This window comes from Streptopelia decaocto (genome assembly GCF_964273445.1).
Source record: "Streptopelia decaocto genome assembly, chromosome: 3".
NCBI lineage: Eukaryota > Metazoa > Chordata > Aves > Columbiformes > Columbidae > Streptopelia > Streptopelia decaocto.
Genome location: NC_138656.1, coordinates 49,729,842 through 49,753,938, shown reverse-complemented (window position 1 = coordinate 49,753,938; position 24,097 = coordinate 49,729,842). Strand labels below are relative to the sequence as shown.

The 24,097-nt window shown below is 36.9% G+C and overlaps 1 protein-coding gene across 3 annotated transcripts in view; it reads right to left on the bottom strand.

Annotated features, from left to right (window-relative positions):
* PRKN (parkin RBR E3 ubiquitin protein ligase) overlaps positions 1-24,097 on the bottom strand; it is a 725,918-nt gene that overhangs the window by 460,429 nt on the left and 241,392 nt on the right. For all 3 annotated transcript variants that reach the window (XM_082048436.1, XM_082048435.1, XM_082048437.1), the window contains one exon: positions 21,594-21,834. In XM_082048436.1, the coding sequence (XP_081904562.1) occupies positions 21,594-21,834 (241 nt within the window). The remainder of the gene's footprint in view (positions 1-21,593; positions 21,835-24,097) is intronic.

Genomic DNA, 24,097 nt, shown 5'->3' with positions numbered 1-24,097 from the left:
CCTCCAGCTTATCCACAGTCCCTCCTAGCTTGGTGATGTCTACAGCTTTAATAAGTAATGTGTCTATTTCATTGTCCAGATCATTAATGAGAATATTGATTAATATCAGATGTAGGGCAGACCTATTCAATATATCCCTCCATTTTGATGATGAACTACTAACAACTATTCTCCACCTATTAGGAGACAAGTTGACAGCAACCCTACTGTATTTTTATCTAAGTCCAGACCCCTAATTTGCTAATGACAGTATCATGCTAAATTGTCTGAAACCTTACACTGGTGAATATGTGTTATCTGTTCACTTCTTCTCCCCACAGATCTGGGTTTTTTTGGTAAATTTGTGCTGGTTTTTACTCTTGTTCTTGGATTCTTTCAGGTATTCCAAGTGTTACATTTTGCCTCGAAGCATTTTCAAGAACTTCAAGTAATCTTCTAGTTTAAAATTCCTAGTCTTTCCCATTACTTTTTAAAAATGTCACCAGGTGCCCCCTCCATTCTTCCTATATATTATTTATTTCTTGTGAGTTCTAGATGTTATTCCAAGAGTGCTGAGATTCCATTGAATAAGGAAGACATTTACTTTGAAAGAATATAAATTATTACATACTAATGTCTCATAAAGCAGCCAATTTAGAATTATCCAGGTAGGAGCAAGCACAAAATAAGTCTGAGGTGTTCAAGGTTTTTTCTTGTTTTGTTTTTGTTTCTGTTTTTCAACTACAAGCAAAAGATTTCCTAACAAAAATTGTAGTAAAACCTAAAGCAAGAAACTAACTGATCAAGAACAGCTACTGACGTTCCAAGACCTTCCAGAATTCAAAGCAGAAGTATGCATAGGCTAATCTACCAAGATAGCTTTGGTAATAAGTTATAGCCTCAGGTCAACCTACAGTGGTAGAAATAAATTATTTCAATTTTTATTATCTTTCTATATTAACCATCAAATAACATTACAGAAGAGATAAAGTAACATATTAACCTAAATTGATCACATCTCCTTTCTAATATCCAGAAATAATGTCTCACAAAAACTGAGTTTAAGCCCTATGTAAACTGAATTGCACAAACTAACTTATCGGAGATGGGGTTAAGGATCAATTTTGGAAGTTTAATATCCTTCCGACCTGGGGGGGATACAATCCCTGTCATTCAGGAATGGATAATAGGTCAAGAAAAGAAACAACAATAATTATTCTCTAGTATATTTTACATTGAATGCACCTCTATTAGATGTTAATTAGCTCCTTCAAGAGATGAGAAATAATTCCAAGCTAGAATCACAATGAATATTATGTAATTAACATGGTGCTGTGTTGCTGATTGCCAGTTTTTCTATCAATGTTTTCATCCAAGTGAAGCGTGCAACTCTTAGAGAAACTTAATGACTTCGTACTTGGAAATAGCTAAAGTGTCTGAGGGCAATATTACAGTAGGGAGATGAAAGCTCAAGAGAAAAGTATTGTCACAAGACAGAAATATCCTGAGTATTGTAACCCCCTCTCCATAGGCTTCTCTGCAAGCATTTTTCCCTGTCACCTCCACTTCTGGCTTAGTTATCTGTGTTCAGGGGTGTCTAAGGTCTAGGGTCCATCATCCTAACCTTGGCTCAGCCTTCTAAGGAAATGACCAAGTTGTGAAAAAGTTTGTAGAAGGATCAAAGTAAAATGGGAGAAAGAAAGGGTTGTGGAGATGGAGTCACTAGGCCAAGGATTCAAGGGGAAAAGTACCAACATGGGTAGCTATAAAATCTCAAAGGAAAAATTGAGGGGGTTACTTGATTTAACACCACATGTTGCAAGCTTAGAGTTTAATGATCCAAGATCCACAGATGACAGGTTTCCTGTATTCTCATTGGTCTCCACTAAAATCTTTCTCAATGCCTCTGCTATTAATTCAGATTCTGCTTTTCTTTCTAGTGTAGTTTCTATATTAGCTTTTTCTTGATGCAGATCTTCAAATTAGCCATGTAAAAGAAATGACAAAGGTTTGAATAAGCCACACTGCAGGTTGTATAAGATCAGACCAACTGCTTCCTCCTGTTAGGTTTTAGAGAAATACACAATAAACCTGAATATCAGAAGTCTGAGATAAAATTTTCCCAGTTAAAAAGCAGTAGCGGGTCTGATAGACAAAATCTGTTGTTCCACTTTCAAAAGCAATTTATTGATCATTTATGCTTCCAACATTACTGGTAGCTTTTAAACAATGTACATTTAACAGGGATCAGGCTTATATGCATGGCTAATGTGTACAAATATATATTTACTTGTACATATGTGAATTATACATATATATACAATGTAAATGTATGAGGCACACACTTTGCTGGTGTGTAACTTTAAAAAGTTTAGTAGGAATTCAGAAAACAATCCTTATTTTGCAGTTTTTACTTCCAAATATCATCAGGTAAAGCCATTTATTACAGGCTAGTTTTAGTAAAATGCTTGGTGTTTTTCTCTGTCAAGTTCATTAAGTTCCTTCTACTGGCCAAAAAAAATACAAATGCCAAAGGCTGCTCATTTATGATCCATGTCAGGACTTGTCTTCTTATCCCAGTGAGACACCCTCTCTCTTTTCTACCTCTTCAAAGCTAATTTCCTCACAAATATCCCGTCACAAAAAAATATTAAAACTGTTCTCTCCCTTTAGTGTTTTACATAAAAAGAGAAAGTAGCTTTCTCTGATGTGTAACCCAGTGTTTTGTACTGTCTCCCCATTTAGATTTTTAAGCTCCTTAGGAACTGAATCGCTGTTTTTTTCTGTGTTGTTAATGATGAACATGCCTCAGGAGCTTTATACATGTTAGTGATAGCACAGACCAATTATTCTGATATGCATGACTAGTTAATCAGAAAACATAGTCATAATGACTATAGACCTGATCCTGAAATCTCTAATCAGTCAAAACACCCATTATCATCCCTATGACTGTTTAAGTGAATAAAATCTGAATAGGGATATTAGGAGCTAACCCACTGTTCTCATTTAAACTGCATTTTCATAGAGATGATAATGATTACCAAGTCTTTCCTTTAACTCAGCTATTTAAAAGAGGACACAGCTACAGGAAGTCTTTCAGCAGGCTGAAAATTACATAAAGCCAACATTGTTTCAGATTCCATCATATTTACATCTAGACTAGTTGTGATTTGTGAAATGTAGACTGACTGTCAGAGACGTCTCAGACCATTTCAGCAATTTGCACCCACATTATGAAAAACATATAGTTAGAAGTGAACAAACAAAAGTATTTTTCCAACTGTCTTCAATTTAAGGACTTCGCTTGATTCAGCACAGTAGGAAGAAAAACATCTGCAGTATAAGCCCAGTAGTCTCAAAGCAGTGAAAACTTCCACATAAAGATAATTTTTTTTTTAAAGTGTGGAGGATGCACTTTCTGCATCTAGAAAGGAGACATGACTTAAAAGATCCCATTCACTTTCCAAAAACACAGCTGATAGGTTCTGCCTTTAATTTTTGCTTTTTTAAATCTTTACCTGCAAAGATTTCACAGAGCACAAACACATATACATAGATGGGCATATAAATGGGCATACTTATAAAACTTTTCTACCTGTTGATGATGATGCTTATTCTTTATGACACCTATCTAATTTAGACCATGAGAATGGCATTTATTTGACAGCTAGATTCATCTAAACTGGTTGTGCTATATTCTAGTGAGAAAAAAAAAGGGGACTTTTATGGTTTGATGCTATCCATCTTAAACTAGATATAAAAAAAAAAGATATAAATATGTCAGACAAATTGTGCCTAAAAGGGTCTTTTGCTCTCTGTTGTGGGGATTTGGGACTACTAGGTCTGGTAGAGACATCTACATTGCAAACCTCTAAAATCAGGTGAGATGAATCCCACTTTGTGATGCTCTGAACACAAACTCATGAGGAAAAGCCAAGGTATTTTGCAGTACAGATAACACTATCAAGTAGACTAAACCTTAAAAAAAACCCACCACAATTCATTTTCTTGAGACTGAAATATGATTTGCAGAATGTCTATGGAACTCAGGTAATTAAAGTATATTGAAGAGACAGCTATATAGAAAAAATACAAATGGACTTATCACTGTAAAAGGACTACAAGTAAAAGTAAGGGAGGATACTGAGAAGAGTTAGAATTTGACTGAAAAGGGTGCAATGCCTGCATAAGAGGTGGAATATCAGAAGTACTTGACAAAGACAATATGGGGGACATTTATCTTTTTAACTTTTACCTTCTTGGTGAAAAAAAAATGTATGCAAAAAATAACAGGAGGCTTCTCTTCTTGGGAAGAGAAGCTGCTCCAGAAAACCAAGCATGGGTGGCACAGATCCTGCAGCGTATGAGCAGCAGATTCACTTGAGCACAATTTCATAAGTCTGAATATAGGTAAGCTAATAGATCAGTAGCAATTACCAGTAACTATGAAAAGCTCATAACAAGCAGCAACAACAGTATTGCTGTTAGTTTTGTTACAAAGTCTGTTACCCTATTACAATATACTCCGGAAAAGTTTCTTCTTCAGAGCATACAAGGAACAAATAGTGAGCTAGCAAAGTTTATGGAAGATAATTAAGTTATTCAAAGTACTAAAACATTACAAAACCTTCCTCAGCAGTTTTTTAATAGAAATTACCCTTCTACTGAATAAAAATGAAAATTCCCTTGTGGCCAAATAACTAGTTAAATCACTGGAAACAAAGGTCAGGAAAAAATTATATTTTTCTCAGTGCAGTCCCAAAAGGAAAATGGGCTAGGACTGGAGTATTCACTATCAGAAAAAGACAAATGAACAGTGAAATGACAAAGTTTGCTGGTAATATGATTTTATTCAGGGTAGCAAAAATGAAGGCCAACTGGAAAAAAAACACTGAAGAATGCAGGATACTGAGTGTCTGATAATAGAATGAAAAATGAAATTCATTGTAGATAAATGTAAGGTAATGTACATGGGAAAAATAATTTTACGCAAACAGTGATGGTCTTGACTAGTTATTACTATGCAGAAACAAGATCTTGGGGTTATAATAGATAGTTCAAGGAAAATGTCAGCTCAATGTTCAGTAGCAATTGAAAAAGTAAATTGGATGCTAGGAATTATTAAAGGACGAATAGAGAAGAAAAAAAAAAAGAAAAAAAGAAAGGAAAAAAACAGAAAACAGTGCTGTACGAACACTGTAAAAATCTATGGTGTGCTCCATTTTCAACAACATGTGCAATTCTACCCTTTCCATCTCAGAGTATGATATGTTACAACTACAAACACACAAAAAAGAGGGAATGGGTAATCAATGGCATCCATGCCACAATCACTTGAATACACTATGACTTCGCAGCCCAAAAAGTCATCAGTTGAACAGGAATATCATAGAGGTCTACAAAATCATAAGATCCATAGAGAAAGTGACCTAGAGTGGGACAGCATCCCAGAAAATATTACCAGACTGATGTATATAAGCTCCTGGGAGAATCTATGGACTGCCCATAGGGTACTATGCTAAAGGAATATTTGATTGTATTTCATGTGAGAAAGAGATGGAAGTAATCTGTTACGGCATTTCACTGTGTGCTGGGTCCCTTCAGAACAACTGTGGCTTGTGTCCACAATCACAGATCCAGTGGTCCAACCTATTCCAAGCTCCGGGCTGCAACAGGAAAGACATGGGACCGTCCCTCTGTGCAACCGTGACCATGTCCTCTGCTGGGACATTCCATGTTCCTGCCCATCAAATAATCCTGACCCATGAGTCTTTACCAAATAACTTCCAAATTTGTTTTTTCAAGCACAGGTATTTATGCTCTTGGTTTTATCCATCAGAATCCCAAAATAGTGAAGATATTTGGCTCTGTTGTAGCAGACACTTTAGCGATTAAACGACAACAGGCTTTTGCACAAGTCTTAAGAGTTTAAACTACTAGATTATAAATATTTATGCCTTTTCTTTTAGCTCCCTTGCCTGTTTTTGAATTTCAAGTTGTCACCTCAAGCCTTAAAAGCTGATTGTGTTCTGCACTACACCTTAATTTTCTGAAGAATATTTCTCCCACAGTAGTATAAAGTATTTAGTGTCTCCATGTTGATTACAAAATGATCATAACTTGTATGTCAATGTTGTTTAAAAAATGTTCTTCATTTTCTTTTGCTAATGGTTTCAGTCTTTTTATGAATTCTGATCCCTTGTGCATTCAAAAGAGTAATGTCCAACTATTTTTTTTTGTTTTACTTTTCTAAAGACTACTTTTATAATGAAATATTATTCTTTTGAATACTTTTTTGATATTCAGAGGCATTTTCAAAGAGACTCTACTCAACATACAGAAACATATATGAAATCACTGGTAGTAATGGCCAATTTCAGTGGTTGAACATACAGAACGCCAGTAATTTTGCAACAGCTGAATATTCGACATGCACCTTCTCAGGTTCAAAAGCATCAGTGAAAAATGTTAGATGCTACAGCAATAGTTAGAAAAGATGGGAATGAACACTTTAAGTTTCATACATTTATACGAATTGATGATTCCACTGTTCTATGTCTATTCTCAGCAGAAATGAGAAAAACTTCGGAACTCTGGGAAGATTTGAGAAATCCCTGTCTCATCCACAGTTCTACAGACCCCGCACAGGTAGGAAAATGTAGAGACCCCATGGTCTCTACATGGGGTCAGCTGGTACAGACTGTGGGCCAATCAGGTCCAGGGCAGTTAAACACTGATGTTCATTAGCTATACTAAATTTTTCATTACTGTAGATTCCCTTTCAGATTTGCAATAAGTTAATTCAAATGAACATTCAGTTTTCACTCATTTTCTGCAAATTTTTAAAATGACAGTAGGGAAATGGCAACAGCAGGAGAAAGGGAAACAGAAGACACAGAACTGAGCCCTAGTGGCGAAAAAACGTTGCACAGGTAAAACATGCAGATAAAAATCTTTTAAAAATAATTATATTAACTGAACCAAATTAAAATATTGAAGTCACACATATGAAGAGATACTGCCAGGTAAGACAGAGGGCAGAAAATGTCAGAGATGGGTATGGATGTAGGAGAAATTTAGGGACAGTAGCAGTAGCAGGAGTAGAATGAACATAGGTAGTTGCCAGTCAAACTAGCTCCTTCCATAACATAGAAAACGAATCAGACAGCAGCACTGTGCTTTCCTGATTTTGAACAAGATGATGGAGTAACAGGCATACTATCAAAGACATATTTTGCATAAGCAGAGAAGCTGAGTGTTGGAGATGAGAGCCAGAGACTTGATCAAAGAGTTATAAAAATACTAGAGGAAATTAACAATGAAGAAATCACTTATGTTTTAACTCTGAAGAAAAGGCACACAATAAAGAAAGAATGATGAGGGAAAGGAATATTCTACCTAACAGGATACATAAAACTAAATTGCTCTATTATATCAGTGAAGAACTACAAAAAAATAAGAAAAATAAGAGTCTAGAACAGAGAGCAGACAGAAGTATTGGCAATTTTCAATGAGGATGCCACAATATATTGTTTAAAAAGTGTAAGAAAGTGTTTGTGATTTCACACGGGCTGCTGCATACTAGATGACAGTAGTGTCAGGGCTTGAATAGACAGACCATGACAAACGATGTTACAAATTCACCTGTCTTTGATGAACTAAAAATGAAATCAAAGAGCTAGACCTTTTTGAGCCAGAAATGCTTTTGTCTTAATCATCCATCTCATTCATAAGTGTATATATATTTAGTTAGAATGATGGTAGATCTTATTATGGTGAAAGCTAAGAAGCATGTCATTCTATGTAGGGACTATATGGATAGCTGCACTCCTAAGAAGCTCCAATTGTGAATGCAATCAGCTTACTTTCACATAATTTTTTTACTACAAGGCAAATAAGGTAAAGTGAGATTATACCTAGCATCAAGCCATAGAATATTTCAGCATAATTAAAGAACTTTATTTGGGAGTGGCCTTACCAAAAGTTCATGTTAGCAATATGACTCTTCAACACAAATGTTATAACAAAAATAATGGAAAGTAAATTCAACCCAAGTTACTTCTCACAAAAACCCGTCCACTTTAAGAAATCAGCATCTGTAAAACACTTTGGCTAACTGTAAAAATTGGTGGTCACAGAGACTACAAAGATCTCTGAGATTTGCAAATCTCAAAATAATCCAAACTCCCAGCCTCTACATTTAGCAAGAATCTGGATTTGTCAAACCAGATTATTTGTAAAGAACAGATGTTTGTCATAGATAAAAAAGTATACAATGTACACATGGAATTTGTTAATGAAAAGATTTGCATAGTCATGATTGCAAGCAAAATGTCTTGTTTATATTTAGAGACAGAGAATGTATTATAAAACTGATCAAATGGACATTTCTGTAAACGGAAATAAATGAAATTTATGTTTTGAGGTTATATTACAAGCCGGAATTCAGATGAACTTCTCTTTTTCCTCTTCACCAACCTCTTGCATGAGAGACTAAGTGACAACCATCAGAAAAAGCAGACAGCAGATGTATGCACAAATGAAAAGCAGATTAAAGATACTCTGGTTAGACACATACGCACACATGAATTTACACTCAAATAAACTGAGGTGTTCAAAATTTAACACAAAGCTTTAAAAAATACTAAATAAATGTTTATAAAGTGACATTTATCAACTATTGCAAAAGGAAGATCATTGTATAAATTATACATTATAAATCAAATTATTCAAAACTTAAAAATAAAGCTATAAAATGAATTGGAATGCAACTTGATTTTTATTTTTTTTTTTAAATGAGTTCTTCCAATGTTGTTTCTGTTCCTTAAAACTATGTTATAAGTTCCCTAGTCCTGCAGGCCACACTATTCCTGATACAAGCCAGGATGCTGTTGGCCTTTTTGGCCACCTGGGCACACTGCTGGCTTATGTTCAGCTGTCTGTCAATCAACATCCCCAGATCCCTCTCTGCCAGGCAGCTTTCCCGCCATTCTTCCTATAGCGCTGCCTGGGGTTGTTGTGACCCAAGTGCAGGACTCGGCACTTGGCCTTGTTGAACCTCATCCAGTTGTCCTCCACCCATTGATCCAGCTGGTCCAGATCCCTCTGTATGGCCCTCCTACCCTCCAGCAGACCAACACTCCCACCCAGTTTGGTGGCATCTGCAAAATTACCAAGGGTACACTCAATCTCCTCATCCAGATCATTGATAAAGAGATTAAACAGAACTGGCGCCACTACTGAGCCCTGGAGAACACCACTCGTGACTGGCTGCCAACTGGATTTGGCTCCGTTCACCACAACTCTTTGGGTCCGGCCCTCCAGCCAGTTCTTTATCCATTGCAGAGTACACCCACCCAGGCCATGAGCTGCCAGTTTCTCCAGGAGAATGGTGTCAAACGCTTTAATGAAATCTAAGTACACAACATCCACAGCCTTTCCCTCATCCACTAAGCAGGCCACCTTGTCATAGAAGGAGATCAGGTTGGTCTAGCAGGAACTGCCTTTCATACACCCATGATAAATGGGCCTGATTGCTTGATTGTCTAGTATGTGTCATGTGATGGCAGTCAGGATGATCAGTTCCATAACCTTCCCCAGCACCAAGGTCAGATTGACAGGTCTGTAATTCCCCAGATCATCCTTCTGGCCCCTCTTGTAGATGGGCATCACCTCTGGCAAATTGCAGCCAACTGGGACCTCCCCAGTTATCCAGGATTGCTGATAAATGATTGAAAGTGGCTTCATGATCACCTTGGCCAGCTCCTTCAGTACACTTGGATGGATCCCATCTGGCCCCATAGACTTGTGGGTGTCCAAGTGGTGTAGCAGGTCACTAAACATTTCCCCTTGGATTATTTGGGCTTCATTCTGCTCCCCATCCCTGTCTTCTGGCTCAGGGGGCTGTGTACCTGGAGCACAACTGGTCTTACTATTAAAGATTGAGGCAGAGAAGGCATTCAGCACCTCAGCCTTTCCCTCATACCCTGTCACTATGCTTCCCCCGCATCCACCAGAGGGTGAAGATTCTCCTTAACTCCTCCTGTTTGTTGCCCATGCTGAGTGAATTCATATAGATGCACTTCAGCTGGCCTATTGATCCTGACACCTACCAAAACATTAACATGGTATTTCTGTTTGTAACTGGTGCTTTACTTAAGGCAAGAGAGCTCTCCAAGTCAAAGATATTCTTTTTTAGTTATTCTGTATATAACCATTGTGCATTTAAATTAAAAAAATGACAAGTAACTGCTTATCTGACTCATGACTACAGCTAACCCTGCACGTTCTTCCCTCTTCCTTAACAAGCACTACATCATTATTCTAGCAGAAAAATAAATGACTAGTTGAAAACAGGACTGTCCATTAATGCACTAAATAACTTGCCAGTGTTTTTATTCTAACGAATATTTTAGTGTGGTACAAAATGTTGCACAATAACAGTTTACCACAGGAGCTGCCTTTTTGATTGATCTGTGGTATGCCTTTTCATTCTCAATGCCCTGCATATCAGGTTCTTCACTCTGAAACCCCCACAGAACTCAAATCTTAAAGACGATTTACTTCTCTTAGAAACAACAGGGAGGAAGAAAACAGCTTGGGAAAGATGTATCTATAACATAGTTCATACAACATTTTTCACTTCAGAAAACACCAGTACCAACACTTCAAATGTGAACTATTTCGTTTCCAAAACTCACTATTTAATGATATAGGTAACTTATTATTTCATTAAAAGTAGTATTTTGGGGAAGATCCCTAACTACCCCTAAAGAAATGACAAGATTTATCTTAGTTGATAACCTCACTCTTCAAGACTTGTCTAGAGAAATGGAAATCATTGTGTAAAAACGGCACTTTACCATGCTCTGTTTCCACGATATAATAGTGTGGTCATTGCATCACTTTTCATATAATGCAGTACCAGGACAACGTTGTGAAGAGTGGGAATGGATTTTAAGTCAACTTAGAATTTCACATACTGTGTTCATATATGCTCTAATGTGAAATGCTGGATATGTGGCAACACCCTTTGGCTTTTAGAAGACAGTTTTGAAAATATAAACCTAAGTCAAGAGGTGTCTTTATCTCTTTAAACCATCTGGCAAAAAGGTTTGGGAAGAAGGGATACAGGCCTTCCAGGCTATTTGAACCAGGCCAAAGTATTTAAGCAATGGGCAGTAAACAGCACCTATTTAAAGTAACATGTAGTAGAGTGTTCACTTTTTATACACACAAAGACCAAACTTCCTCCTATGGTGGAAGGAAAATGCAAACCAAAGTATTTCAGGAAAAGAAGGAAAGGCATGCAGATAAAGAGAGACAGAGTGCACTTCTAATTGAGCCCTAAGACCCTGAACCTAAAAACCCCTCTAGCCCTGCATTAACTAACAGAATTCCCGGTCCACAGGTTTGCTGAGAGGCAGCAAGATTCATTGCATTAAAGTTAAATGCACAAAAAACGGAATCATAGTAATTCTCACTGACACATTTACATGTACAGCCTGCTGAGCATCTATGTCTGTTATTTGATAAGAAGCATGGAAATAATAATTGTGGCCCCTGAAACAGTGACACAGACTAGTCCTACCCTTGTAACTCTTAGAGTTGTCTCAGCACATTTGAAAATTTACCACAGTAAGGTGATAGTACCTACCATCTAGTGAGCTCCCTTGCTTTGCCAAGGTGAATGATTCTGCCTATGAGACCTTTGAGCTTCAGCTCATAATCATTCCACACTGCCCTTTGGGCAGACCCTTTGGGGGGTCTCCAGGCAGAAAACCTGTTGCCTTGATCATCTGCATAAACAACAGGAAAATATACTTTATTGTTCAGAAAGAATAGGCTTATCTATCAGAAAAAATTTAAGCTAATGTTTAAATACTTAGCTCAAGATGAAGTTTGTATAGATAGATAGACTGTCAAAACTAAATCTGAAGCATTCATCTGCAAATACTGGTTATGGCAGAAGATGGATATAACTGCTAAATCAGAAGCTGACATGTTCTCAAGGTCAAAGACCCCGTGCGGATGCCAACAGTACAGATAAGCTTGTAAGATACAGTTTCAGGTGTATCAGTGAATACAAATATACATGGGTTTTTGAACTAGCATTCAAAAATGATTGTTTTGAATTTTGAGCTTAACCATTAAATAGGAACTTCCAGACCCTTGATACTTCACTAAAGAAAATGTGACTCCGACACAGTAGTCATACAAAAAATGATGCTGCAGCTCAAAAATATTCCAGACAGCTTCACTTGGAGGTCACTGTATCATTCTGTCTCGTAAGTTAAAGGCAGATCAAGGAAGACATTTTTCTTTTTCCTGTCAGTTTCATAATTTGATCACAAATGCTGTTATCCTAAATTCAGCTTTCTGCCCAGTGCTAACAGATCCCACAGAGCATTGTCATTCCAGAAGCCTATAGCAAATATTTAATAATTGCATAGGCAAATGATGGTTTGCACAGAGTGCATCTGTATTCTGTTCCAACTGGAAAAAAAAATCTTAGTTGCTGGGCATAATGTAGGTGGTTTTGCCTCATGAAGGATGAGCAGGTTTTAAGCAAAAGGTTCAATGTACCTCAGAATAGGGAAAAAAAAAATCTACACTGAAGGATTTTTGGAAATACACATAAAGTTGATATAGGATCTCAGTTCCCATGGTTGGATATTCTCTAAAAGAAATAAAGAAACAAACAGAAAGACAAAAAACAGAGGCACAAAAGATGAAGAAAACAGCTTGAAATCCCTGTTGGCAGCCTCTGAAGAGAAGCCTGAATGGATATAAAGGCCACTACCTTGGCATCTCGAACAACAGTCACCCAGGTAGCTGTGGAAATGTGAAACATTCACTGAAACAGAGCTGATGGCAAAATTCTAAAGACTTTTTGGCAGAGCAATGCAAGAGCATGCACTGACTTTAATTTTGCTTTTCTGTTAATATGAATTACATCTTTCAAACTGAGTATCCATTTTCCTATCACAAACCTTATTTTCTTAAAAAAAAAAAACAAACATCAGAGAATCTGTCTTCCCTTGCCAAATGCAATGATCTCTACCTTTCATAGAAGTTCAAATTCAGTCCCATTAAACCTATTTGTCTTTATAGGGAGCAGGATGTGTTTTGTATGGCTATTTTTTATCTTCTAATATCAACTGAATTTATTATCTGTTGCGTGTAATTATTTTCTGTACATCAAGTCTTTCTAATAGGTCTGTTCTCCCAATGTCCTTGTTGTGTGCACAGAACTCCCAATGACATTCATGAATCTCGAGCATGTGATTTGAGTAAAGACAATTTCTCTGATTTCTAGTGGTAAGAGTTCATAGAAGAGGCCACGTAGTGCAAGCACTAAGCTGCACACTACCAGGCACTACTGTTTTTTAATGAACTTTAAACAAAGCCGCTTTCTTGTTTGTGCCCCATAACTGGACTCTTTCTGTTAAAAAAAGTATCACCTTATCATCTCTTTGATTATGTTTCTATATACAAGCGGTGTTTCCTAAGTGTTACTTTCCTCTTTTTCCCTGTGGCATCAGTAATTAATTCATGCCAACAATTATTTTGGAAAATCTAACATGTACAGATTTGTTTAATCAACACAGAACATTTTCCACCTACAAATGCCACCTCCACTTGGTGGCATAAAGATGGAAGAGATGCATTAGCAGAAGAAAGCCTGTCCATGCTGTCACCCATGAACAATCAAAATACATTCCAAGGACACAACAGTGTTCCCACCCCACCCCTTGACACAGGAGAGTCAGCAACGGTTACCGGCTTCAAATAACAGGAAAGGGCCTTTAAAAACAATAAAGTAATTAGAAACGGTCATGAGAGATAATTATGTCATATAAAGACGAGCATTCCCAGAAGTGCTTTTGGCTCTATTAGAAAAGAACATTTCTCCTTTCAAATGAATTTCACAGACATGCAAGGTGTGGGGAAATGGCACCATTCTGATCAGTGTTAAAAGCATATGATACGAATGAGGTCTCTAGCATGGCACCGACTGCAATAAATTACCAAGTGTGTGCTCTGTTTTCTGGAATGGGCTCAATTTATCATTTTATTGAAAAGGTTCCATTATGCTAATGTCTTATAAAATCACTTTTTGCTGTTGCTGGAAGGTGAAGAGGGGATATCAATTTTTATATATAGAACTTGGAAGCATTGCAGCAGTAAGTTACCAAGGGTTAATAACCCTAACAGAAGATACAATATACATAAGAGCAAACTTCCAAGGACATTGTAATGACAAATTTTCAGAACCCTACTGGAAGCAGAGTAACCAGAATATTTTTCTTAAGTTTAACCATTTCAAAAGAAATTTTGACAGAATTAGAAACAGTTAATTGGTGGGCTGAAAACTTTCCCTCTCTTTTCTAATTAATCCTTGAATTGACATGAGAGACTGTTTAGGAAGTGTGATTTCAATGTAGGTCAGATTACAGAATGCCATTGTCGTTCTTGTCAACTTACCCAGATAGCAGACGTCAAGGATAATCAGACAGAGGTGATTACTTCCAAAAAAAGAATACTCCTTCCCAAAATATAGCATTATATAATAAGAATGTTTTCTTTCTTTTGAAGTATTGGATACAGAACAGGTAAGTATTAAAAGAAGAGGAGAAATAGATTTAGATAGATAATTGGTTTGATCTTGTATAATAGCTCTTTTGCGACTTAGATGTGACTTGTATCCAGAAAACCCCTTTTATGCTGTGCATCAAAAACCAAGAGTCTTGTTTCAGAAACATTATCATATTATGAATAACTTTCAATGGGAAGCTTTGTTTCACGGACACGCCTTCCCCTACCTCCAAACACACGTATACAGCATAATCCAAGAAGCTCCAGCAACTAATCAAGAGAGATAATTTAACGCATACTGACACAATTGCAATGTACTTTAGAAGTTGAAAAAAAGTAAGTGGAGCTAGAGCACTGTGACCGTTATCTCAATGGGTCATCAGTACCCTCCTCGATCTCAGAGCTTCAAACCTGGATCACAGTTTGAGAACAACTGTAATACAAAATTTACTAATAAGCTTGAAAACTCATTCAAAACTTTAAGGAAGTTCTCATTCAACAAATAGGAAATACTCAGCAGGATTGATTTCAAATTAAAGGTAATCTCACTGTACCATATACAAATGCTATGGTCACAATCTTCTCTTAGTACACACCTTGATTTTCAGACCTCTGATGAGAATACTTAGAATATGGTTATGTCTGAAAAGCATATTGTAACACTGCAATGACCTAGTTGGGCACAATGCGTAAGCACCTTCCATTAAGTGTGTGAGCAATGCGACCACACCAAAGAGACAAAGATGTGTGGAGTTGCACACAGGAGGCATTCAGGTGAGAAAAGATTGTAAAACAAAAGTAAACAACCACAAGGGACTGCAAATATGTAGAACACCTTGCAGGTATGGAATACCCATGAAAGGCAGCTGGCAAAATGAAAATCAAGGTAAGCAGTAAGGGGCATCCCTTTTTGGGATGGGGCCAAGTAGTATAAAAATATCAAACGAGCAAAGGAAAGATGGAGTGGAAGGAAGACAAGTCTGCCTTTGTTCCAATTTCTCTTGTCAAAGAGCTCTCAGGTCTTATCAGCTTGATTTCTGTGACTGTAAGGCACCAGTGTAACATACATGGCATCAGCTCTGTGGTACTCTTCTAGGTGACAACCAACGGTAGGACAAGGGGTAATGGGTTCAAAATGGAACACAAGAGGTCCCACTTAAATTTGAGAAGAAACTTCTTCTCAGTAAGGGTAACAGAACACTGGAACAGGCTGCCCATGGGGGTTGTGGAGTCTCCTACTCTGGACACATTCAAAACCTGCCTGGACACATTCCTGTGTAACCTCATCTAGGTGTTCCTGCTCCGGCAGGGGGATTGGACTAGATGATTTTTTGAGGTCCCTTCAAACCCCTAACATTCTGTGATTCTGTGATACTGTAAACTCACAGAAAAATTAGGATAAAAGGTCTAACAGCTAAAGACTAACAGCTTTGTTTAAATAATGAATGTAGAGTGATAATGATTAGGAATGTTCAGGAACTAGCCATCAGTACAAGGTGAGTTGTTCATGCAGGAATTTTGCAGGTTTTTTTAAAATTTAAAACAAAATTGTATATACAGTACACTTACAGTGCACTGCACAGAAAAGTGCAACCAGGCTTCCCAGAAAGTATTTGCCAAAATCAGGACCAGTATATTATTGCTGAGTTGGTACTTTGTTATCTTTTTCTAAAAAGATTAATTAGTTCTTTCCTTTTTCTGGATGTAGATTGATCCTCAAATTGATTTTGCATTTCATATTTAAAAGTTCATAAAGTTCATAAAATAATGCATTTTAAACACTCTAAATCAAATGTAGACTAAATGAAACTGTGCTACATAATGCATTCACATTTACATTAAAAGCGGTTTAATCCTAACACAAAAGTAAATTGTCAGTTCACCAAATCCAAAAATACCATAGTAACCTAACTAGTTACTTGAATGTGTCTACTGAAAAAATACATTGGTTGCATATTAAGTAACTTATTATTTTTTCTTGTACAGCAATATGAATCTTATTCAAATTAATGTCTGTCAAAAGAACTACCATCAGAACCATGTAACCACCATTAAATGTTGTATTAATATTTCAGAAAATTTAACAAAGGTCAGTGTAAGCACTCTGATCATTTGTTGTTAGAACAAAATTTTGATAATTCTGGGAAGAAAGGACCTAATTACTAAACACAAATTATACAGAATACTGATTTCCCTTCCACAGAATATTGATTTACAATACAGTGGACCTAAAGTACATTTCATTAATTAATTAATGTTTTAATTCATCCACAAATGATTCATACAGATGCTAAGGGAAAAAAAATCTTTATACTGATTAATTTCCCATGTAAAAATGCAGCTAAATGTCAGGAGAGAAATTTTAAACCTCCTTTTCCCTTTTCTAAGGGAAGAGTAAATTCTTAGATATTTAGTTTTGTGACACAGTGAAGCAAAATTGGGCCATGAGAAAATAAGTTCATTGTTGTGTTAGTTGTGTCTGATGCAGTTGCTGAACACTTACAGAGCTTCATGTCTCAGAGTATCAGTAGAGATGTTCTTGCAGTGCTGGAGGCCATTTTGGATGAATCAGTGCTCATGTTTTGATCGCATTCTCAAAAAGGGATAAGAAAAAGCTGAAGCTGGACTCAGTTTGGTACTGGATAGGAGTACCACCATATTAAGATCTGGAGGTAGAGATTGACACCATACCATTGCTCTATTTGGAACTAATTTGACATAGTAAGTTTTATAAAACTGTGAAGTAATTTTAAAACACCTCTATACTGATTACAACACAAAAATTCTTATCCTTTTAGGCTATTTAATTAAAAGAATCATAATAAAATGTAACATCAATTACAGAGCACGGGAAATTTTTAACACACTATCAAGAGAATACCATTCAAAAAGTATTCATACCATGTGTGTACACATACACAGGCACATCGCAAGAAGAGCCAGAGGCCACGGATGCATTTGCAAAGAGCAAGTTTTATTTTAGTTACCTCTCTACTGGCGGATCTCTGAAGTAGCACCTGAGCTCCCAGGCAGAGGTGACACCAGCAGGGACGCAGGTGCTGGTCAGTTTGGCCCTGCTGGAAGATCCCTGGGCCTGCTGAGCTCGCCCGTATTTCAAGGCTTCAGGCAGGCGCAGCCTCTCGCTCTTTCTCACAACAAAGCAGGAATCTCAGACACAGTGATAAGGTGCCTGGAGTTTCTCACAGGCCTATGTTATCTAACACAGAGGTTCTACTCATCAAGCACACAAGGTCAGTAAAACAATTAGTGTGATATATGTGCTTTTTCTACAGACAGGTGCAAGTCACTTGAGTGTATTTACATTTAACTAACCTCCTCACCAAATCTTCCGCTATATCCCCATACACCATGTCAGCAATAACCCCAATAAAACTGTTTTTGGTTTTGTTTTTTTTTTTATCAGAGCTTCCCTTGGATGTCTGCACAGTTCTGACTACCCAAACCCTTAAAATGCGACTTTCCCTTCTAAAAGTTTTTGCCTGTGTCATTCACATATCAGACTTACACAGACTGGGAACTAGCTCATCACATCATGCTTTTCAGCACTGGCAATACTGAGGTTTTTGCTAATGACAGCTTTTCCTGCCCTAACGCGTATTTGTGTTATATGTAAGGACAAGAGGTTTTAACGTGCATTAAGTTTTGGTACAGCATTTCCTAAGTAGGTGAAAAAGAATCAGTGTCTATTTTTGCTAGAATTTACAGTTTGGCACACCTAAGTCAATACATACCAGCAACTTATTTACTCTTCTGTGAAAAGAGGAACATGGAAAGACAAGAAAACAGAGACAACTTGCACGCAAGCACTTTTAAAAGGCTAGCTAAAGAACACCAGGATATTCTAGGGAACAGACCACATAAGCACTATTTAAAAGTCAAAAAGACCTAAATAATGATGACCATATCTAATCATAGAATCATCTAGGTTGGAAAAGACCTTTAAGATCATCAAGTCCAGCTGTTAACCTAGCACTGCCAAGTCCACCACTAAACCATGTCCTTAAGAACCTCATCCATACGCCTTTTAAACACCTCCATGGTAGGTGGCTCAACCACTTCCCTGGGCAGCCTGATCCAATGCCTGACAACACCTTCTGTGAAGAATTTTTTCGTAATACCCAATCTAAATCTCCCCTGGCACAACAGGAGACCATTCCCTCTCATCCTATCACTTGCTACTTGGGAGGAGAGACCAACACCCTCCATGCTACAACCTCCTTACAGGTAGTTGTAGACAGCAGCAACGTCTCCCTTCAGCCTCCTTTTCTCCAGACTAAACAGCCCCAGTTCCCTCAGCCGCTGCTCATCAGACTTGTGCTACCGGCGCCTCACAGCTTTGTTGCCCTTCTCTGAACTCTCTACAGCACCTCAATGACTTTCTCATAGTGAGGGGCTCAAAACTGAACGCAGGATTCAAGGTGCAGCCTCAGCAGCACTGATTACAGGGGAACGATCACTTCAGACAAATCATTTCAAACAATTGATGATGGATTAAACAGGGACTTAAATAGATAATAGCATTAATGTCAGCTTACAGAAAACAGAGGCTGTCAAACTAACTTGGTATTTTTTTGAAATTACAAATTTGCTTGACATGAAGAGCTGATATTAATAAATACATTTAGAGAGGGAAGCAACGTGATTCTATACTCTGACCTCCTGCCTGGCACAGTCCGTATTACTTCTAGGTTCAAGTCCAATCCCTGCTGCTGGACATACGTTTCAGAAACAAAAAGTCCTACAGTGAATATCCTAATATTCAAATTGCCAAATACAGAAAATTCATTATAAGCCAGGATAACTTGTGTCAGTGGTTGATTTCCTAGCAAGTTAAAATACGTGTGGTATTTATATTTGCTGGCTTTCACTTTCTAGATAATGAAAGCTTAAATCCCCAAATAGCTTGTGAGACCTAAGACTCCCCTGTTATCAAATTTCCACTCCCCTGGATGCCACAAGATTATACTAACATATATAAGCTGCGCTTTTGTAGGATTCTTTTTGACTCTTCTCCTGAACCTTCTAATATTTTCAGCTGCTTTCCTGAAGTTTCAACATCAAAAAGTGTGTTACATTCCAGTTTTAGTTATGGAAGTGTCAAAAGCAGAGAACAACCATACTCTCTATTCCACTCAGTGTTTTCTGTTTTTACTTCCAAAGATCATATTAGCTTTCTTGGACCTGGCATCATGACACATTCTCATTCTCATTCAGCTGATGAGCCATACAAACTCTTATGTTTTCCAGATTCACTGTTTCTTAGGCCAAAATGCCTTCACCCTATATTTACTGATATGCAGCCAATGTGGAACATAGTTTATTTGCTTACACCTTGGTTATCAACGCACTTTGTCCCAGACATTGGACAGGAGTAGGTGGGGGGTAAGGTAGGATGACAGTCCTCTGCTGAGATTTTTTCACATGTTCATTAGAAATCACACAAGGTGTTACTTGTAGACAGAAAACAACAACAACAACAAAAAGGACATTTCTATTACTTTTGTCTGCAAAGACAGTAAACATGGAAATCTTTGATGCAGAGATTATTTAGATCAGTTTTCATACTTTTTTCAGCACGTTAATGACTTTCAAACCTCTGATTTTCTCATGGACAAACACATATTGTACATCAAAACCAGAATATAAGTAACAATTGTCATTGTGCAATGAAAATATTTGCTGCAACAGAAGATACTTTTTGGTTTGTTCTTAGCTTCAAAGAGTTTGCCATCTGAGGAAAAACACACCACTTGACAAATTTCAGAAAGCCTTACACATGTATAAACTACTCTGTAAAGTTAATCACAACTATTAAAGCCCTGTACATACTATGTACAGTAACGAAAAAATAAATACGGAGTAGGATTAAAAAGTTCACACCATTGCCTTGCTTCTGAGAGTAAGCCTGAAACCCTGTCCATAGCTCACCAGATTTAAATCTGAATGCACCCCTCTTATCTCATTATTCATTCAGATTGGGAGATGTGGATCATTAAGCTGGGTCCTAATTTGTTCCTAAACTGCACTCATTCATCATTAGCTGGCAGTAAGAGGTTGATCAAGTCAGTTGTGGAACACTTCTGTGACCCTCCCATGAATTGTGTATTTTCTGCATGAATTACTTAGGAAATTCTCCAGAAGTTATTTTAATAGTTTTAGTAGCCATTATGTTAAGCATGATGATTTCTGTGGTCAGGTTACTCACAGAGCTATCTCTGTCATAGTCACAAAGTATATTGTGTACTCTGGACCTATCTGTTTGGTATTGTCTTCTGTATTGTATTTTAAAGGCTATTTGTGTACTGTTCTTTCTAAAAAGAAATCTCTGATGGACTATTAAAACAAATCACAACTCAGACTCTGTTGCTGCACAGAGTGATGTCTCTTTACAGGATGTATCTTTTCATGAAGAAGAGAAGATGTTCTCAGTAATAATTTGGTGCATGAAGAGCTACTAAAATCCATCATAAGAATTATCATATTTTGTGTCAGCTATGTTCTTATAAATAATAAGTCTATTGTATAGAAATGTGTTTTATAAAATGTATGGATATGAAAAAATTACAACATATTGGGATTGGGCACATTTCCAATGCATAAGCTGCCTAACATTCTAGTTAAGGAAACTTCTGTTATGAAAATTTTACAGAGACTATTTTTTGCCTTCTCACAGACCTTTGGGGTTTTTGCCAGCTTATAATAATTTGTGAAAATATTAGCATAATAGAAGTTAGAGACAGGAACAACACAAGAAATCACTGTTTATCCACTAAGCAGAATTATTTTGCTAGAAGACACATCAGATGCTTATCACCTCTCAATATAGTTGTATTTTTGTTTAATAACTAAAATAAACCATGTGGTGATTTTGTGTTTGTTTTATTTTTGTTTGTTTGTTTGCTTTTCCTGTGGTAGAGAACTGTTCATCCTGAGAAAAATAACAGGCAAATGTTCAGATCTGTGTATTAAAATGTACCAAATACCTGATTTACCTGATTTTTCAGAGGGATGAGAAATGCCAGGGTTTGTAGTATCAAGAATAACAGCCAGCCCTGCAGAGAGTGATGGGAGGATGCTGGTGCCGAGATCTACACGGGTTAGACTTTCAGGTTGTCTTTCCAAAGCTTTTAGAACACCTCCAGCATGGTAATCTTCTGTCTCATCCTTATTCTGAGTGTTCTTCTGTGGACTCTGAACAACATGAACAATACTTTGCTGGGCCAGGTCACAATTCTGCAACACAAAATAAAAATCTCAATAAATAATTAATTGTGACATGAGGGACAAAATCCCTCTATCTCCAATTTGTTATTTGTTAAATGGTCTCCAAGCCATTTTGTGTAGAAATTCAGTGTGTGGTAATGGAGTTTAAAGCAAAGTGACAAGTGTAAATTGCTGGAATTAGGACTACTTGCATTGGCAAAAGGGTCAAAACACTTACAAATTCTAAATACTTAACAAGGAAATGGTGGATCAGAGCCAACAGCTCTAAATAAGTCTAGTTTACTGCACAAAGGAAAAGCTCCAGAAGGAGCACTATTAAATCAAGTGCTAAGAAGATTCAGTACATAAAATGCTTTTGTACAGATAATGCTGATGGTACATAGTCTTCATGTAGCAAATTAGAGTAATATTTGACAATCACAGAGAGTTCATGACCAAGCTACTTGAAAGTATCTTTGCAAAAAGAAACAGGCAAGACGATGCTACTGATGAAGACTGATACTTATTTCTTGTCCCTAATGTAATTTTAAATCTAAAGCTGGCTTTAGATGCAGGCTCCGTATGCATTTCTCATTCTTTCAAAAGATGACATGAAACTGTTGTGTTCAGAATTAGAGAAAGCTTGTGGAAGATCTTTCCTGGTAAAACAAAAGGATTGCTATCCATTAGGCCAAGAGGTCTCACATATATGTAGGTATTTCCTCTTTCTCAGTTCTCACCAAAGGTGATTCTTAGACAGTCTTTCCAGATCTTATATCAAAGAAAAATGCAGGCTGAATAAGGATCTTATGAAAGCTTTATCCATGACAAATCAGGACAGAATTCGTGTTTTTTCAGCATTTTACAAATGCAGAATAGGAAAACAAAATATTATCTTATAATTAGAAATCATTGAGCTTTTAGATGAATTATCAATAATGAAAGAAAGACTTGTATTAATCTTTCCACATCACATCTTGCAAGTAAAAATGTTCTTTTTGGGGCAATAAATCCAGGAGATCTACACCTCGTTTTCCAGTGTAATGAATGAACCACAGATAAACATCAACCTACACACAAAATTGTTTGAATTTCCCTCAAGAAAATTATTTTCTAACTCTTTGCAACATCATTAGGTTGGTCATGTCTGCACTGAAATGTCTGTAATCACCAATAGACGGGTGATTATATTTGGGAAGAACAGAAAGTGAATTCAGAATAATTTGTCTCATTATCCACATAAGACTTTACATTTTTAGTTTGCATTTGAAATTATTACATGCATTTTTAATTGCAAAAGATTCCTTTACAGATACTTTAGTGCTGTTCATATTCTTGTTATTATCTCACTTTCTCTTCTCCCACTTTTTCTCCTCCAATCTAATTTCTGTTTAGTGGGTTTCCTTCATTCTCTTGCGTCATTTCTCAGTATTTCCCCCTCCACCCTTTCTTTCTTATGTAATGCACTTCTAAAAGACAAAAATCTGTGTGTTTTTTTTTTTAAAGGAACTTTTAATAATGCACTCTCTCCACATTGAAGAAGTAATCAGCCAGCAGAGATTTTTCAGAACAAAGACACTGCAGTAATAATAGTCACACAAAGCAGTTATTAGAATTCAACTTTAAAATATTATGTTGACATTAAAGTTCTCTTTTTTTTTTTTGTCCAACTTGTTGCTCATAATGTTTTCACAAGACACATTTAAATAGCTTAATAATTTCCTTCATTAACACTCAATCAGTCAATCCATATTTTAACGAGCCTCTCTACTGGCAGTTTTGCTTGCCTAAGCAAACACTGTCCTGTCTTTATTTTCTTCTCAGCATCTACTATCCTTCTCAGTTTGCTTCTTTTGAAAATTTGCATCAGTTCCCTGATCCAGTTCACAGCTTGGTGCTACACCGCAGTCTCACCTGGGAGATGGCACAGTAGAGAGAATGAGAAGGATGGCAAAGGCTGCTTAAATCAAACAAAATGCCCCCACAAAAACACAACCTTTTTCAACCACTCTGTATTGAGCTGGCCTGCATGGTTTGAATTCATTGATCTTTAAAAAAGTATAGGCTCCTTTCCAGTTCTTTGTGAAGACTGGAGGGTATGGGGTTAGCCTAGAAACAAAGTAAGGGCTGGCAAAATAGAGACCAATCTTATGTACTGTTCTCTCTCCAAAAATGTCAGGAACGGTGTACTTAAAAAAAAAAAAAAAAAGATGTAAAATTTGCACTTTGGGCAATTACACATCCATATGACCACAGCAATAGCATATTCCTGGATTTCACTTAATAAAGGTTT